At 36.2% G+C, this 18,004-nt stretch overlaps 1 protein-coding gene and 1 non-coding gene across 3 annotated transcripts in view; one reads left to right on the top strand and one right to left on the bottom strand.

Annotated features, from left to right (window-relative positions):
* The window catches only part of Ino80 (INO80 complex ATPase subunit), a 133,231-nt gene that overhangs the window by 98,699 nt on the left and 16,528 nt on the right, over positions 1-18,004 (top strand). For both annotated transcript variants that reach the window (XM_076850577.1, XM_076850576.1), the window contains exons 28-29: positions 7,765-7,859; positions 14,256-14,328. In XM_076850577.1, coding sequence (XP_076706692.1) covers positions 7,765-7,859; positions 14,256-14,328 — 168 coding nt within the window. The remainder of the gene's footprint in view (positions 1-7,764; positions 7,860-14,255; positions 14,329-18,004) is intronic.
* Trnat-agu (transfer RNA threonine (anticodon AGU)) lies at positions 10,928-11,000 on the bottom strand. The gene has a single exon. It is a non-coding gene; the product is annotated as a tRNA-Thr (tRNA).

Genomic DNA, 18,004 nt, shown 5'->3' with positions numbered 1-18,004 from the left:
TGGCGGTACAATTATCTCTTTGAGATACTAATTTCATTTCCTTTGACTGTATACCCAGAAGTAGAAGTGGGCATCCCAGATAATATGGTACTTCTATTCTGTTTTCCATGATGGCTGCACTAATTTATATTCCCACCAGCAATGTACAAGGATTCCATTTTTCAACAACCTCATCAGCATTTGTTATCTTTTGTCTTTCTGATAATAGCAATTCTAGCAAAATAAATCAGTATGGGCCCCAGTCCTCCCACAAAATCAGAATCACCAGCATAGATCCCAGTTTATTTATTTTTAATCCTATTTAAGAATCACTACTCAAATGCCAATAGGACATCTTATCAATAATGCCTTTTACTTCTTCAGTAATTATTTTTGTTAATTTTTTTCTTCTTTTTTAAATTTTCTTTTTTAAAGTAATTTTAAAATTAAAATAATGCCTATTAAAACTACATAGTTCTCAATACTTCCTAAATGCTAAAGACTACATTTTGTTAGTTCAAGTAGCATTCACTTTGGTTCATAATTATTGATCCATTGTAGTCTATTTGTGATGTTCATATCTGTTTAATCAAAGGAGAGAACTTTAAAGCTATAGGAAAGGAATTATACATTTTGGTTCTATTCTGCTGCTGCTTAAATGGAGCAGAAGGAATTCTGCTTGCTTTTAGAGGCTTCAGGAAACTTAATCATACTAATTGGTTATCCTTTACTAAATGCCAATAATGGATATAGGTGGAATATCCTTGATTTCTACAAAGTTCCTGGTGTAAAGAATTGGGTAATAATTGGTCTTGAGAGCTGAGGGTGTGACTTGGTGTAGGGTGCTTACCTAACATGCACAGGATCCTGGGTTCAGTCTCCAGCATTCCAAAAAATAAAATAAGGGCTGGGGATGAGGCTCAAGCGGTAATGCGCTTGCCTGGCGTGCCGGGGCGCTGGGTTCGATCTTCAGCACCGCTTAAAAATAAAATAAAGATTTTATTTGTTTCCACCGAAAACTAAAAAATAAATATTTAAAAATAAATAAATAAAATAAAAATTTAAAAAATTTTGGTGTCTTTTTTTTTTTTTTTGTCCCATAAATCCTCCTTAATGCTCAGAAGTGCTTTAATGCACAAGTACTACAAACCTCATAAATGTTAAATTTAATCATCCACAGTAGTCCTCAGATACAAGAGTGTACTATAGGGAATTGAAGGATAAATGGAAATGGTTGTACCATTTTTAAGCCATACCTAGGCTGCAAAATTCAGCAAAAGTTTTTGATTAACTGGATCTCAACTGCAGGGTTTGAAAAGAATATAGTAAGGAAGGGTCTAACAACAGATTTTAGGAAACCCTTTTGGTGTTGCAATTGGTGAGTGTTGATAGTTTTTTGAGGTAGATTTTTATAATTTTCAGATGTGCTATGAATACTATAAAATCATTTGTTAGAGGATTTTAACTGTATAGAATTGAATTGTATACTCAAATATTAAGATTTCTTTCATATAATATGAAAAAGGTTATGTAAAAACTAAGAATGGAAGTGGGTACAGTTCTTGAAATTAACACTTGGAAGGAATTAAGAATTTCTTTCCAAATAAGCATTTGACTGTATTATCTTTTGCTAAACAGCTTGGAATTTTAGAAAGACATCTAGAGTCACTTTGGAATGTTCAGAATTGGTGAATAAAAGAAGCATTAGAAGCCAGGCGTGGTGACACACACCTGTAATCCCAGCAACTCGAGGCTGAGGCAAGCAGATTGCAAGTTCAAAGCCAGCCTCAGCAATTTAGTGAATCCTGGGTAATTTAGCGAGACACTGTCAGGATAAAAATAAAAGAACTAGTGATGTGGCTCAATGGTAAAGTGCCCCTGGGTTCAATCCTTAGTGCCTCCCCCCCCCCCAAAAAAAAAAATCATTGTATTGCTTTTTTAGCATAGTCTTTTGTCTTTGAGGTGTTTTTCTATAGTATGAAAATTAGATATTCCCCTGTCCAGCTTTTAACAGATTTTTGCATGTCCATTTACTTAATATCTTGAAGCTGTTTGCTGAAGTAGGATCTTAACTCATCTAAAGCCTTCTGAAATCCCATTTCTCCCCTTCTAAGAGCTAAGTTTTGAAGTAGTAAAAACGAAAGATTCACTTCTGTTGCCTCTGTAAGAGGCTTTCTGTAATCAGGGTTGGTCTAGGATTAATGTCCCTGATGTTTTGCTAACCTTGAAATATTAAGTATGTGAGCAGCAAGATTTACAAGAAGCCAGGTGGTATAATCTTAGCCATTCTAGCAAGGGGATCACAACTTTGAGGATGGCCTCCAAGACTTAGAAAAATGGTATCTCAATTTAAAAAAATAAAAAGGACTGTGGATGTACTTCTGTGTAGAGCACCCTGGTTTTAATGGTTTTAATCCCAAGTACCCTCCAGATTTTTTTAAAGAAATTTATTATTAGTGCTTTCATGAGTTTAGAAGTTCTGGTTTAAAAGGCAAAAGAGTGCTTGTGTGGGCTAGGCACAGGTGTACACACTTGTAATTCCAACTACTGAAGAGGCTGAGAAAAGAGGGTTTCAAGTTCAAGGCCAGTCTGGGCCATGTAGCAGAGATTAAAATAATTTTTTTTGTTGTATATCAAAATGAAATTTTTGGAAAGATCTGGAGATGTAGCTAAGTGGCAGAGCACTTGTCTACTCTGTTGAGGCCCTGGGTTTAATCACCAGTACTTAGAGTCTGTGCAAGAAGCCAACCTTTTTTGTTGTTGTTGTTGTTAGATTTAAATTTGTGGGATGGATGACTTTGTAAACTGTCCTGGTATAGTCTGTTTATTTTGCTGTCTTGGATTGCAGCATTTCCTGATTGGATTAGCTGCCAAGGTATGAATGGGCTTATGAGTTGTCTTTGAAGTGTTTTTCTATAGTATGAAAATTAGATATTCCCCCGTCCAGCTTTTAACAGATTTTTGCATGTCCATTCACTAATTTTTTTTTTGTTAGATTTAAATTTGTGGGATGCTACTGTTTTCATCTTCTATCCTGAATTCCTTCTCATCTACCATTAATTCTGTCCAGTTGTAGGGCTTTTACCACTAAGTGTAACCTTGAAATTTTACTTTGGTTGAATATTTTCTGTCCCTATTTGATTATCAGAGCCATTAGGGAACTACCCCAAGACAGGGGAAAAAAATAGTTAAAACAAACAAACACCATAAAACACAATGAAATATATGTGCCTCAGTGCCCTAATGTAGTTGGTTGACTAGCTTCACCTCAGTGATACCCTAGCCCAAGACCTCTGTCAAGTTCTTTACAATCATTTGCTCTTTGTTGTTATTTTTAGTTATACATAACACTAGAGTGTATTTTGAGATATTTATACAAACATGGAGTGCATCTTATTCTAATTAGGATCCTAGTCTGTGGTTATATATGATGTGGATATTATTGTGGTATATTCATATGTGCACATAGGAAAGTTAAGTCAGATTCATTCCACTGTCTTCTATTTCCTGTCTCCCCTCCCTCCCTCATTCTCCTTTGTCTAATCTACTGAACTTCTATTCTTTTTCACCTCCTCTTGTTGTGTGTTAGCATCCACATATCAGAGAGAACATCTGACCTGTGGTTTTGGGGGATTGACTTATTTTGCTTTGCATAATAGTCTCCAGATCATCCATTTCCCAGGAAATGTCATAAAGTCATTCTTTTTTATGGTTGAGTAATATTCCATTGTGTATATACCATATTTCTTTATCCATTCATCTGTTAAAGGGTACCTAGGTTGGTCCCATAGCTTAGCTGTTGTGAATTGAGCTGCTATAAACATTGATGTGGCTGTGTCCCTGTAGTACGTTGATTTTAAGTACTTTGGGTATAAACTGAGAAGTGGGATAGTGGATAGCTGGACCAAATGGTAGTTTGATTTCAAGTTTTCTGAGGAATCTCCAGTCTGCTTTACAGAGCGATTCCACCAATTTGCAGTCCCACCAGCAATGTATTAGTGTATCTTTTTCTCTACATCCTTATCAACACTTATTCTGAGTGGAGTGAGATTAAATCTCAAGTGTGGTTTTAATTTGCATTTCTCTAATTGCTAGAGATGTTGAACATCATTTGCTCTTAATAGGCTGCCACATACACTGCATTAGCCATACCAAACTTCAGTAACCTTATGTCAAAAATACATATGAGAATATTAGTAAAAGAATATTTGAGCCCAGAGACTGATATAACCATTTTCCAAAAGTAGAAATATTTAGTCTCAGAGAAGAGATAAGATAGCAAAAAGATAGAAGGAAGATCAGAGCAAAAAAAGGAGAATTAAGAGGGAGGGAGGAAGAAGGGGGAAGATAATGAATTTAACAAAATTACATTGTATTCATATTTAAAGTTATCAAAGAGAATTCAACCTTTATAATATGTTGAAGAGAAGAAGTTTAGTAGAGAGGGAGGAGGGAAGGAAAGGAGGGGAATGGGAATTTAAATCAAATTTCTTACATGTATGATTTTGTCAAAATGAACCCAGTTATTATGTATAATCATGATGCTCTAATTTTTAAAAACTTGCTTAGTTTTTTTAAAATAGATTAAAGTATCCTCTAGATAAGGGGGGCCTTTAGATAAGGACAGTCTCCCCCATATCTGTGAAGGATACATTCATTCTAAGAACCTCATCTTGTGCCTAATCTTATCAAATACCATACATATTTTTTGCCTGTACATACTTGATAGTTTATAAATTAGTAAGATTAACAAGAGCTAGTAATAAAATGGAATAATTACAACAGTAAACTATACTACAAGTTATTCAAAACATATAAATTATTTATTTCTGGAATTTTCCATTTAATATTTACAGGCGTGGTTTACCACAGGTAACTGAAATCATGTATAAGGAAGGACTACTATAACTGTCTCTTGTTTTTGCTTATAAATAGGCATTGGCTTTTCCACAGTGGACTATTTATAATATTACCAATGCAACCAGAAGGTCACAGAGGAAATCAGTGTTCATTTGAACATAATCTATAAGAGGAATTGCAAATTCTAAAAATAGGAAGACATTCTGTCCACTACATCTCTTGAAGTCTTTTCTTCTTTTAGTTGTAGATTGACACAATACCTTTATTTTTATGTGGTGCTGAGGACTGGACCCAGTGCCTCATACATGCTAACCAAGCGCTCTACCACTGATCTACAATCACAGCCCCCTCCTCTCCGTTCTTAAAGTTGTAATTCCTTTTATAGATGATGTCAAGAAGATTCTGTGCCAGACAAGAAATTATCTTGTTTTCTGTTTCGCTCTGATAAGGAGGCTGTAAATTCAAAACGTTGGTCAGCCAGGATTTGCTTGTGTGGGGTTTTTGGGCACTATAATGTGAATCTTTTTTTTTTTTTAATTGGTGCATTATCGTTGTACATAATGGTAGGATTTGTTGTTACGTATTCATACGTGCACACAATATAACAAAACGATTTGGCCACTATCACTCCCTAGCACTTCCTCCTCTTCCTCCCAACCCCCTGTCCACTTGTCTCTTTCCTCTACTGATTTCCTGTTGGTTTTCAGGAGATCCTACCCCCTCCCACCACCCTCTTTTCTTTTTTTCTTTCTGGCTTCAACCTATGATAGAAAACATGATCCTTGACCTGAATTTTGCTTATTTCACTTAACATATTGGTCTCTAGATCCATCCAAATAACAAGTTTTTAAAAATTTGTGGCTGAATAAAACTCTATTGTGTGTGTGTATGTGTGTGTATATCACATTTTCTTTATCCTTTGTGTATATATACCATCTAAGGTGGTTCCAAAGTTTGGCTATTGTGAGTTGTGCTGCTATAAACATGGGTATGCATGTATCAATATAGTATGATAACTTTAATACTTGAGAATAAATACCAAGGAGTGGTATAGCTGGGTCATATGGTATTTCCTTACTAGTCTTTCGAGGAACTTCCATATTGATTTCAATAGTGACTGTACAAATTTATAATCTCACAAACAGTGTAAAAGTGTTCCTTTTTCTTCATATCCTCTGCAGCACTTATTATTATTTGTATTCTTGATGGCTTCCATTCTGAGTAGTATGAGATAAAATTTCAGTGTAGTTTTGATTTGCATTTCCCTGATTGCTGATGATGTTGTCCATTTTTCATATATTTTTATTTAATGTATTTTCATATATTTTATTTATTGGCCGTTTGTATTTCTTCTTTTGAAAACTGTATTTTTCATTTGCCCCTTATTAATAGGGTTATTCGTTTTTTGGTGTTTAATATCTAGAATAAAGAACTCACAAAACTATAATCTTTTGTCAGAAGAGTAGCTAGCAAAGATTTTTTTCCCATCCTATAGGTTCTGTCTTTACATTCCTAATTGTTTCCTTTGCTGTGCAGAAGCTTTTTAATTTGATGCCATCTTATTTACTAACTCCTGGCATTATTCCTTGAGTGTTAGGGGTCCTATTAAGAACATTGTTGCCTATACCTATATAATTGGTATCTTGACCCTACGTATTCTTCTAGGAGTCGCATAGTTTGTGGTCTTAATTCCTAGGTCTTTGATCCATTTTGAGTTGATGTTGGTGTAGGTAAGAGGTAAGGGTCTAGTTTCATTCTTCCACATAAAGATAACAAGTTTTTCCAGCATCATTTGTTTAAAAGACTGTCCTTTCTCCAGTAGAGGTTTTTAGCACCTTTGTGAAGGATCAGATGACTACAGATAAACAGTTTATCTCTGTGTCTTCTATTCTTTGTCATTGTTTTTTTGGTCTATGTTTTATGTCAGTACCATGCAGTTTTTGTTGCTATAGCTCTGTAGTATAATTGGAAGTCAGATATTGTGATGCCTCCCACAGTGCTTTTTTAGCTTAGAATTGCTTTGGCTATTCTGGGTCTTTTATTCTTCCAAATGAATTTTGGGAGTGTTTTTTCTAGTTTGTGAAGAATGCCATTGGTATTTTAATGGAGATTGCATTGAATCTGTATATTGCTTTTGTTAGTGAGGCCATTTTAACAATATTAATTCTGCCTCTCCATAAAAACATGGAATTTCTGCTGTCTTCTTCAATTTCTAGTGTGAACCTTAATCACTGAAAGAAAACAGTATATGTTCCTATCTGTGAAAAACATCTGGTTGGTAACTAAAAGCCATTTTGATTTGGGTATTTCTTTTTTTTTTTTTTCCCTTTTGTGGTGCTGAGGTTGAATCCACTGCTTTGTATGTGCTTGACAAGCACGCTACCAACTGAGCTATATCCCCAGCCCCTGGGTATTTCATTTTGAGGGTTGTTTTTGTTTTTTGTTTTTCCACTTGGAAATTTTTTTCTTAGGGCTGGGGATGTGGCTCAAGCGGTAGCGCGCTCGCCTGATATGCGTGCGGCCCGGGTTCGATCCTCAACACCACATACATACAAAGATGTTGTGACCACCAAATACTAAAAAATAATAAATATTAAAAAATTCTCTCTCTCTCTCTCTCTCTCCCCCCCTCTCTCTTAAAAAAAATTTTTTTTTTCTTAGTAAAGTCTACTGAAATCTGTAGGAATAAAATTAGGTTCCATGTTGAATTTGAGGGTGCAGTTTGTTCTTGATTCCCATATAATGGCAGTAAACTCATATACAGTTAATTTCTTGTGCTTTGGGGATTGCTTTCTCCCCATACTGGATATAATGACTTACATTCGGTAAGTGTATGGATGAAGTAGAAGGTGGGTAGATGTTTGTGAGAATTATAATGCATTAGTTTGCATCAGACTTACTATATCCTTTTCTCTTGGCTGATAGGAATATATGGTTTACAGGAAGCATACCTACATGAGACTTGATGGCTCATCCAAGATCTCAGAGAGGCGGGACATGGTTGCTGATTTTCAAAACAGGTAAGGTTAGAAATTATAAAAGTTCTTACTTTGATTTTGAAATGGTGAGTTAAAAAGAAATACCATTTTATCTTAGATTGTTAAGCAATCACAGTAAAGTACTTGCCATTTAGAGGTTGCTATATTTGCTTAGAGTGTTTCATATTTATGTGTCTGAGCAAAAGAGAAAATGAGAATATCCACCTGGTCATTTTTATTTTAAATAAGCCTTCTTACCATGCCAGTGCCTATTTATTTGGGTAACAAAAGGATTTCTGAATGTGAATGAAGATCCTCCTCAGTGGATAATGTGTATGTAGGAAAAAAGTCCACAGGGCTGTAGGATGTGTTCCTGAATGTTAACAATAGCCAGCCAGCTTTACTCTGTTGAGTTAGGGTTGATTTTCCCCTTTTCCCAGCTCCCCCCCCCCCAATTGGACCCAAGGGCACTTATCCACTGAGCCACATTTCCAGCCCTTTTTTATCTTTTATTTTGAGAGATGGTCTTGCTAAGTTGCTGACGATAGTTTTGAACTTGTGATCCTCCTGCCTCAGCCTTGATTTTTCATACTGGGTATTTAACTCAGGTGAGGGCTTTTACCCCTGGGTTACATCGCCAGCCCTCTTTTTTTTTTTTTTTTTTTTTTTTTTTTTTTTTTTTTTAAGACAGGGTCTTGCTAAGTTGCTAAAGCTGGCCTCAAACTTGAAATTCTCATTCCTTAGCCTCCCTAGTCACTGGAATTACAGATGTGCACCTCTATGCCCAGCTTATATTGAGTTTTAGTTTGTTTTTGCATTTCATTTTGTATGAGTTTAAGGGAAAATATCTTTCCTTGCTTTCTTCAAGCATTGCTGGCAGTTTAATAAATTGCAGTAGTTGACAATCAGCCAGTGGCTCTTAGTCACAGAACCTCTCCCACTTGCTAATGAGCCTATGAAATTTCAAATACCACCTGCTGAATGCTGATGGTTTACAGAGCCATAATTATCCTAAGTGCTGGTTCTTAAGTAAGCAGAGTCTGATTACTGCTTTCTCCACAGAGAAAGCCAAACTTCATTGATGACAGATCTGCTGAACTTCACCCTTAATTTTCTTCTTTAAACCTGGAGAATTGAAAAATAAAGTAGATCTTAATGTCTAAATCAGAATAGTTTTAACTTTCTGACCGTTAATTGTATGGCCAATTAACTAATAATTATTAATTCTTGGGAAGAAAATTAAGCACATAGCCATTTATATTTATGTTACAATTTTTAATTTTATTTGTGTTTTAGAACATGGTTTAACTCAAATATAAAACAGTTTAAGATAGAAGACATCCATAGCTCAACAAAAATGCCTCTTCTGATTCAGAATTTTTGCCATTGCCAGTTTTGCTGTCCTTTACAATGGAGGTGAAGAGTCATAGCCTGATGTTTTGGTTTACAGTATGTACCCAGTTAGGCTGATAACTCCTAAGTTAAAACTGCACACAAGAATTCCAGATGGCTGTTCAGCCAACAGTGGAAGGGAAGATCCACTTTGAAACTATTTCAGTTTGTTACCTTGGAGTAGCTGTGGAGATAGACTGACCTAATTTCTTACTTAGCAGAAGTAATCAGATTCCAGAATTGATTTGAAACTTATAAGTATAGCAGTGCCTGTTAGCCCACTACCTTGTTGTGGCAACTGTCTCAAAAAATTGAAAAGACCGGAATGTAGCTCAATGGTAAAGTGCCTCAGTACCATAAATAAATAAATAAGTTTATTATAGAGTATGCAGTTCCCTAGGAAGTCTTTCTTTTCTCATCACATAGACACATTATTGGTATGTTGTATGAGGTTTATACATTGTTATAAGAAAAGCCATTAGGTAATAGTTATTTCACCAGTTCTCCATTTACTTCCCACTAGTATATTTGATAGTGTTCATTTAAGGATCTCATTTTTCACATATCTTTTAAAGTTCTTTGCAATCATTATTATATATATTTTGGTACTATTTTATTATATATATTTTGGTACTATGTTAATATACTATTATTATATATATTATATATATTTTGGTTTGAACCTGGGGTACTTTACCACTAGCCTACATTCCCAGACCCTTTTTACTTTAACTTTATCTTCTTACTTTTAAGACCATATCTTTGCATATAAAACTTTGTCACTATTTCAAATTATCTTTTCATAGATTCAAACAAGGAAATCACTAGGTGAACGGATAAGCCTTTAAGATTCTATGCAGATAGTTGCTTTGCAGAAAAGTTCTATTGATTTAGACTCTAATCAGAGCTAGATTGGACTTCCAAGTTGTAGAGCTGTTCTTGTAACAATTCATTTCCAGAAAACTGGGCTACAACCTTTTATTTTATTAATTTTTTAAGTTGTAGATGACACAATATCTTTATTTTATATATTTATTTTTATGTGGTGCTGAGGATTGAACCCAGTTCCTCACACATGCTAGGCAAGCGCTTTACCACTGAGCTACAACCCCAGCCCTGCTACAACCTTTTAATGGGGAAAAAAAAAAGAGTAGATATATCTAATTTATTACATCTACAGTCTCTTGATTATTTGTGAAACACTTATTTGGGCAGTCCTGGAAATGCATAGTAGTTTTAGAAAACTTAGCTCTTAAAAAAAAAAAAAAGTGTTTTTACCACTAAATTGTACTATCTCTGCTTAGTAAAAATATTTGCACATCATTAACTGGGAAACCTTACTTGAGCCTCCAGGCTCTATAACTGAAAATTACTAAGATAATAGTGAGTTATTTATGAGTTATTTAATTATCAAAGCAGATAATTTATGATTCAGCATCTGGGTACCATCATTTTACCCTGTATCTAGGATTAGGAGGAAAAAAGAGACTATTTGTGCCTTCTGATCTATTTTTGCATTATTAGCTAGATTCTTAGAGTTGAGGCTATGGCTCAGAAATAATCTGCTTTTCATGTATGTTCTCTGAATATGCCTCTGCTGACCAGAAGGTTATTAAACTGACCCCTCCATCAGGAAGGGGTTCTCAGCTTATACATTTTATTTATTTATTTATTTTTTAGTTGTAGTTGGACACAATGGCTTTATTTTATTTATTTTTATGTGGTGCTGAGGATCGAACCCAGGGCCTCGCGCGTACTAGGCGAGTGCTCTACCGCTGAGCCACAACCCCAGCCCCTCTCAGCTTATGCTTTTAAGTAGCAATGGTAGCCCAATATACAGAAAAGGGCAGGTGTTTTTGAAAACAAAAAGCCATGTCTTGCTAAATATTTTTATTATTGTTAATGAAAAGACATCAAAAGAAAAAAAGTGTAGTTTCAACTGGAAAGCCCTGTGGCTCAAAGGTCAGCCAGAGTAAACAAGAACTCCTATAAAAAGTCATTTACATTCCCTTCATACAAGATTTATTTATGAGGGATCCTTCCAGGAAAAAGTCTGACTGAGACTAAAGACTGTTTGGCCAGGATGTCCTGACTGGACAACATTCAGAACATGTGACCAGAGCATGATCCTAGAAGCCATTCACAAGGTCTTTGCACTCTGGTGCCTTGACCCTTACTTCACTTACTCACCCCATGAACTTTTTTCAGATGGATCCCCTACTTATTCCCCCTACCATGGTTTTCTGACCATTCAAGATGACTCTTTAGAAAATATGAGAAAAAGTAGCTGTAGCATGGGTTTCTCTTTTTTGGTAAGAGTGTTATAAAGCTCCAATATCTTCTTTCATTCTGGTTCTTTTTTAGTCAGTCAACAAGCCTTTACTGTAGTCTTTGGTAACTAGCACTGCCTGGACACTTTGGTTGAGAGTCTTCCTTAAAGATGTGAGAGTGAGACCTAAGCATGTCTTTGTTGTTTGGTTTCATAGGCTCCTATACAGACCACCCAGAAACCTAAGGCCTCTTTCAACAGAAACCCTGTGAGAGATTCCTTTTCAGCCTCTAGAGGGCACCCAGACCACCCCCATTGCCTTCCAGAATTTTGTTTTCTTCTATTTAATCAGAATTCTCAAAACATTAACCCACATTATAAATACTGGATTTATTAAGAATAATAGAACTTCTCAGCAGTTTAATCTATATATTTTTGTTATAAATAATCCAGAATGGAAGCTGATATCTTTGACTTCTATAATTCTTTTTTTCCACAACAGTATAATAAAATAACATTGAATGCAGCCAGTCTTTGTAGCATACATGTACGTCATCAAAGGGCATCTTCTCAATACATAATTGTATCTGAAAGAAGCCTTTTCTGCCATTATATTTCTAATTTTTTTAGAATTATTTTTATCTACATTGCATTGACCAGTATTTTTATGTTTATAGCCCTATTTGTAAGTGGCTACTGCATCTCCAACTGATTTCCCTTAGACTGTGGGAAATGGCCTTTCTTTCTGCTTCCACACTTTTCTTTTGTTATACTTGCCAGTTGTCTTCTGTCTACCTCCTTGTTCCATTCCAGTGTTTCCCTCATCCCACTCTGACCCATGTTCTTATGCTGGGCTTCTTCAAAAATTACCAAAAAAAGTCCTGGCCATTGGAAGACTGTCACCTCTCACACAAGTATTAGAGAAGCCTCTCACCCCCTGCCTCTGTACTTACCAAAGCAGAAGAAGATACATGCAATAATCTCGGTGCCAGAGTGAGAGAGACACTAATAGGGCCCTAAAAAGTTTTTTTCTCTGTATGATTCAATCATAAAAGAGAATGTAAATTCAGTAAAATTTTTTTGAAAACTTTATTATGAAATTCAAGGTTAGGGGTTAGGGTTTTAGCTTAGTTGGGTAGAGTATATGCTTAACTTTTGTAGAATCCAGGGTTCAGTCCCCAACTCTATAGAAGCAACAGTGAGTAAAAAAAGAAAAAGAAACAAACCCCAAAAAAAGTTCTTCAAAAGATTTCAAGGATAAAGCAGGCCAGGTATGGTAGCACATACCTATAATCCCAGCAACTCCGGAGGCTAAAAAGAGCTGGGATTGAAACTCGGTGCTAAAATGCCTCTGGCTTCAATCCCCAGCACTCCTGTGCACTGCTCCCCCCCACACACACACAACAGTAGAACTTTCCTAGGAATAGACTCTGCAGACATTTTATAATCCATGCTTCCCTCTAGGAAAGTTGTATTTAATTTCTATCATGACCAACTTAATGATTAATCAGGATGCTTATTTCAAAATAGTTCATTCCTTCACTGATATTCGTATTTGATGTTGATGTCATCAGTTAATCACTTCAGTTATATTCATGACATCCTGATTTCTGCAGTCAAGTGACTTCACTAAGGAAGAATAGACTGAAGGGATGAGAACATCCTGATGTCAGTATGTTTTTATTTTTTTTCCAAAACCTCATAATAATAATTGTTTTACATTGTGATTTAGTACCTATATACCATGTCTAAAACTTTACAGAATGGTACCCTTGTGGCTGTGATGCACTAGAAAATTTTTTAATCTAGTCTTTATATTTTTAAATGCATCCAGATCTACCAAACTTATTTCATGACCAAGAATAAGTGTGACCTACAGTTTAATCCTGATCTGAATGAATATCTAGTTGTATTCCTCACTATAGCTAGGAAGAACGGGGATTGGCAACTTGATTTAGTGGATTTTCAGGTTTACTTAGTGGTATGATGCAGTTCCTTTCCCTCAGAAATGTTCTGAATATAATCTAGGATAAAAACATGAAAGTGTATGATGATCTTAAGATATAGTACTGAGCTATAGCTGAGTCCCTCCTTATTTAAGATAAATCTTACAGTCAGAATCCTGTTCCAAAAGGACTTGGGGTATAAATCGAAGAAAATTTTAACTGTGTGTGTGTGTGTGTGTGTGTGCGCGCGCGCACTCAAGAGCTGTGTTGGCATACATCCAAAAGCCCTTTAATTATAGCCTATCTCAAGAATTAATCCCAAATTCAATTTTATACATAGATGACATAGCCTAAGTCTTAGTCCCTGACTTCAGTTCATTTTTCTGGAACTTATATTCTTCATCTTAAAATGAGTTCTTTGCTATAATGATCATAAGTTTCCAAAGTATTGGAATTCATGATTCCTAAGGAAAACATCAGGGAATACTGATTTATTTGCTCTTAGTTCATAAAGAGAAAGAGGTCTCTACTTCATGGTAGCATTATTTTTCTAGTATATTTGCTACACGTTTTTGCTTGTGTGCTGAGCAATTAGATATTGATGGGCAGCAAGTTTCTGTGCAAATTAGAAGGTGACTCCCATCATTTTATTTTAGGAATAGTGCACCTTTGTGTAGTGTTTTAAGGGAATATCAGCAGGCCTTGATAACCACCAGAACTCTTTCCAGCACTAGATTCCATGTTCTGTATTCAGAGACCTCTCTTTTCTTCCCACATTTTATTTTTTTCTTTTCAGTTTTTCCTCTTAACATGTTCCTCCCTTTTCTGCAGGAATGACATCTTTGTGTTCCTGTTAAGCACAAGAGCTGGAGGACTGGGTATTAATCTCACTGCTGCAGATACAGTAAGTTATAATGAGAACATAATACACTGCTTAACTTTCTTACACATTTACTCAACAAGTATTTGATGAATGTCTACTCTGTGTCTGATACTGTTCTAAATAAACAGACTAGAGAAAAAAAAGACAAGTAATCCCACTAGATTTGTTTTAGGAACTGTAACTGAATAGATAAAAAAAACGATAATTTCATTATTTTTATGCATTATTCCACTACTGGAAAAACTCACATTTTTTAACATCCTGAACTTCAAAAGTTTGTTAGAGAGTAATGAGATTGCTAATCTAAGAAATAAAATAACAGGAAGGGGTGTGGCTTAATGGTAGAGAGCTTGCCTAGCATACATAAGGCCCTTGGTTCAATTGCCAGCACCACCAATAATAGTAAAATTAAAATATAAGCTGGCGGCACAATCCTGTAATCCCAACAGCATGGAGGCTGAGGCAGGTGGATCACAAATTTAAGGCTAGCCTCAGTAATTTAACAGGACCTTATCTCAAAATAAAAATTTAAAAGGCTGGGGGCTGGGGTTGTGGCTTAGCGGTGGAACACTTGCTTCACACATATGAGGTACTGGGTTCGATCCTCAGCACTACATAAAAAAATAAATTAAGTAAATAAAGATTTTTTAAAAAAATTTAAAAGGCTGGGTAAGTAGCTTAGTGGTAGAGTACTTGCCTTGCTTGCTCAAGGCCCTAGGTTCAATCCCCAATACAACAACAACAAAATTCCCCACATATGTGAAGAGGATGCAAAGGATGCAAACTCAGGAGTGTCATGAAAAAAACCAAGTACAGATGGAGATTCTTGAAGAGACAGAACCAAAACTAGAACTAGATCCTGCATCTTTCAGTCTCCATTTCTAGGCTGGGTTCACTCTCTTTATTGTCTACTGTATGTTTAACTCCCTGTCTTCATAGGATCCAGCTATACCTTTCTTGCCCTCTAAATCTCCACCAGTTACCAGTTAGCCAGGTGGGGTAGAGCTTCAATGCCTGAGGATTGCTGCAGGCATAGTTGCACATCATCAACCACTCATCTCTGGGTAGGTTGTCAGTGGTGGTAGATCCTGTTCTTGTGGGTTCTCTGATGTGGTAGTTCACTCAATGCCATATCAGATAGTAGAAATTTGTCCTTATTTTTCTTGGTTTTCTGCTCTATTTTTCAAGCATTTTATATAGGTTCTGTGTGAGTACAGATTCACTGCTTTCTCCTTGCTGATCTTTTGAGCTCCAGTCTCAGTCCCCAGCTCCATACCTATTAACCCAGATCCATTTTTTGCTGTGCTGATTATTAAGTTTGTTTATATTCTTCTCCCCCTCTTCTGTTTTGTTTTGTTTTATTCCTCTCTTCCCTTCCCCCCGACCCCGCTCCACCTTTCCTGTACAGGGAATTGAACCGAGATGCTTTCCCTCTCTAGTCTTTTTTTTTTTTTTTTAACATTTATTTTTTAGTTGTAGTTGGACACAATACCTTTATTTTGTTTATTTATTTTTCTATGGTGCTGAGAATAGAGCCCAGGGCCTCGAACATGTTAGGCAAGTGCTCTACTGCTGAGCCACAACCCCAGCCTGTAGCCTTTTTTATTTCATATTTGGAGACAGGTCTTGCTAAATTGCCAAGACTGCCTTGAACTTAAAATTCTGTCTCAGCCTCCCAGGCTGGGATTACAGATGTGCATCACCAACTGAGCCATATCCTTCTTTATTAACCATGCCATTCCTTCACCCAAAACTCTTAGGGATTCTCCATCATCTATAAAATAGAGTGTAAGCTCCTTTACATTACACATAAGGCCCTTAATTTGTGTTCTTTATCTGCTTTTCCAGCCTAATTTCCAGACTACTTTCCATTCTAAAATTTATGTTCCAGAAATAAATGATTGACTTTTGTTTTTTTGTTTTTAATACACCATGCCATTTCACACTATTGGGTTAACTGTTCCCTCAGCTTAGATTGTCCTGTGAGCTCCTCTTTCTTCTGGTAAACTTATTTGCTTATCAAAACCCCATTCAGGTGTCACATTCCTTTCCAGTTACCTCCCCTACTCAAGTTAATCACATTATATTGTAATTAATTATTTTACATAATGAATTTAGATCTCATCAGTAGAAGGAAGTCTTATTTCTAGTGCATGAAATCATTCGTTCAACAGATGTTTAATGAGCATCATTCAAGGGCCTGGCATTGTTTTAGGCAGTAGGATTCAGCATGCAACACAATGAAGTTCCATTCCTGTCCTCATAATTATTAAAAATTATATTTCTAGTAAAGGTAAGGGATAAGATATGAACAAAATTTAAAGAACTATTTAATATGAATGTTACAAAGAGACATATAGCAAATAAGGAGTGGTAGAGTGATCAGGGTTGCTATTTATGTGGGTGATAAAGCCTCTCTGATAGTGTGATATTTGAGCCAAGATCTGAAGAAAGCAAGGACATGAGCCAAGTGTCTATCTGACAAGAGCATTCCAAGCTGAGGCGATAAGTGCAAAGCCCTGGGGTGAGAACATGCTTGGCATAATCAAGCAACAGCCAGAAGCCCAGAGTAGGTAGGCAGAATCAATGAGGGAAGACTGGTAAGAGGTATGTGTCACAGAAGCAGAGCATGCAAGGCTAAGTAAGCCATAGGAAATGGAGAATTTGGAAGAATTTGACAGATGAGTAACATGGTCTAGCTTGGGTTCTGTATGTTTGTTATTGAGATAAATTCTCATTGTGTCTCCAGGCCAGCCTCAAACTCCCAGACTCAAGTGATTCTCTGACCTCAGCATCCCAAGTGCTAGGACTATAGCCACACACTACGATATTCACCTTAGCTTGGGTTTCACATGTGCCCCTCTGGCTTCTGTTGGGGGTCAGTACAAAACACTGAGAAAGGTAGAAGCAAGAAAATTGAGAATATCAGACATTAAGTGAAATGTTGCCCAGGCAGCAAGGTTTGGAATTCAGGAGAAAGATTGTGACTAAATATGTATTTTGGAATCAGTCATTGGTAATATATAAGGCTACATGGGATCACCTGGGGAGGTCTAACATTTGTATTTCCCTTCCTATCTTGCCTGTCTTAGGTTTGGCTATGCTTTCTTAAGAAATAGTTCCTCTAGTTGTTTTGTTTACTTGAATGGTCAAAATGATAAGCAGGTTTGCAGAGTGACCTATATTATGCTTGCAAGGTTCACATAATTTGTCCTGTGGGGGTAAGGACCTCCTGCCACAAAGAACCAAAGTATTAGGCCTCTAACCCATAGCAAAAGGAATAAAAGTTAATTCCTTTTCCATCTGAGGGCTAGAGAGAGACTCTGAATACTCTGAATTCCAAAATAACTTGATCTGGGGGAGGCTTGTGATTCACTTGTAAATTAGAAGCTCCTGGAATATTCCTTAGAGATATGGGACAGCAAGATTGAAATTAATTCTCAATTTTTTGTGTGAACTCAAGTTTTGCTATGTGTGTGTATGTGTATGTGTGTGTTAGAGAACAATAGTTTTAGCTGCTTGTCTGGCATTTTCCTTTGCTTCAAGATTTATTTAGCTCTGGGAGATCCCTAGAACCATTTATGGACAAGGAAGAGGTTAGTCAGCCTAAAATGTCAGGAAAAACTTAATGTCTTGTGATTGAGGGCCCATAGGTAAGCATGTATTCTGTCTGGCCCACTTGTTTAGTAAATATGTT

The sequence above is a fragment of the Callospermophilus lateralis genome, chromosome 3 (assembly GCF_048772815.1).
Source record: "Callospermophilus lateralis isolate mCalLat2 chromosome 3, mCalLat2.hap1, whole genome shotgun sequence".
In the NCBI taxonomy this organism is placed as follows: Eukaryota; Metazoa; Chordata; class Mammalia; order Rodentia; family Sciuridae; genus Callospermophilus; species Callospermophilus lateralis.
This window is presented reverse-complemented; position numbering and strand designations above follow the sequence as displayed.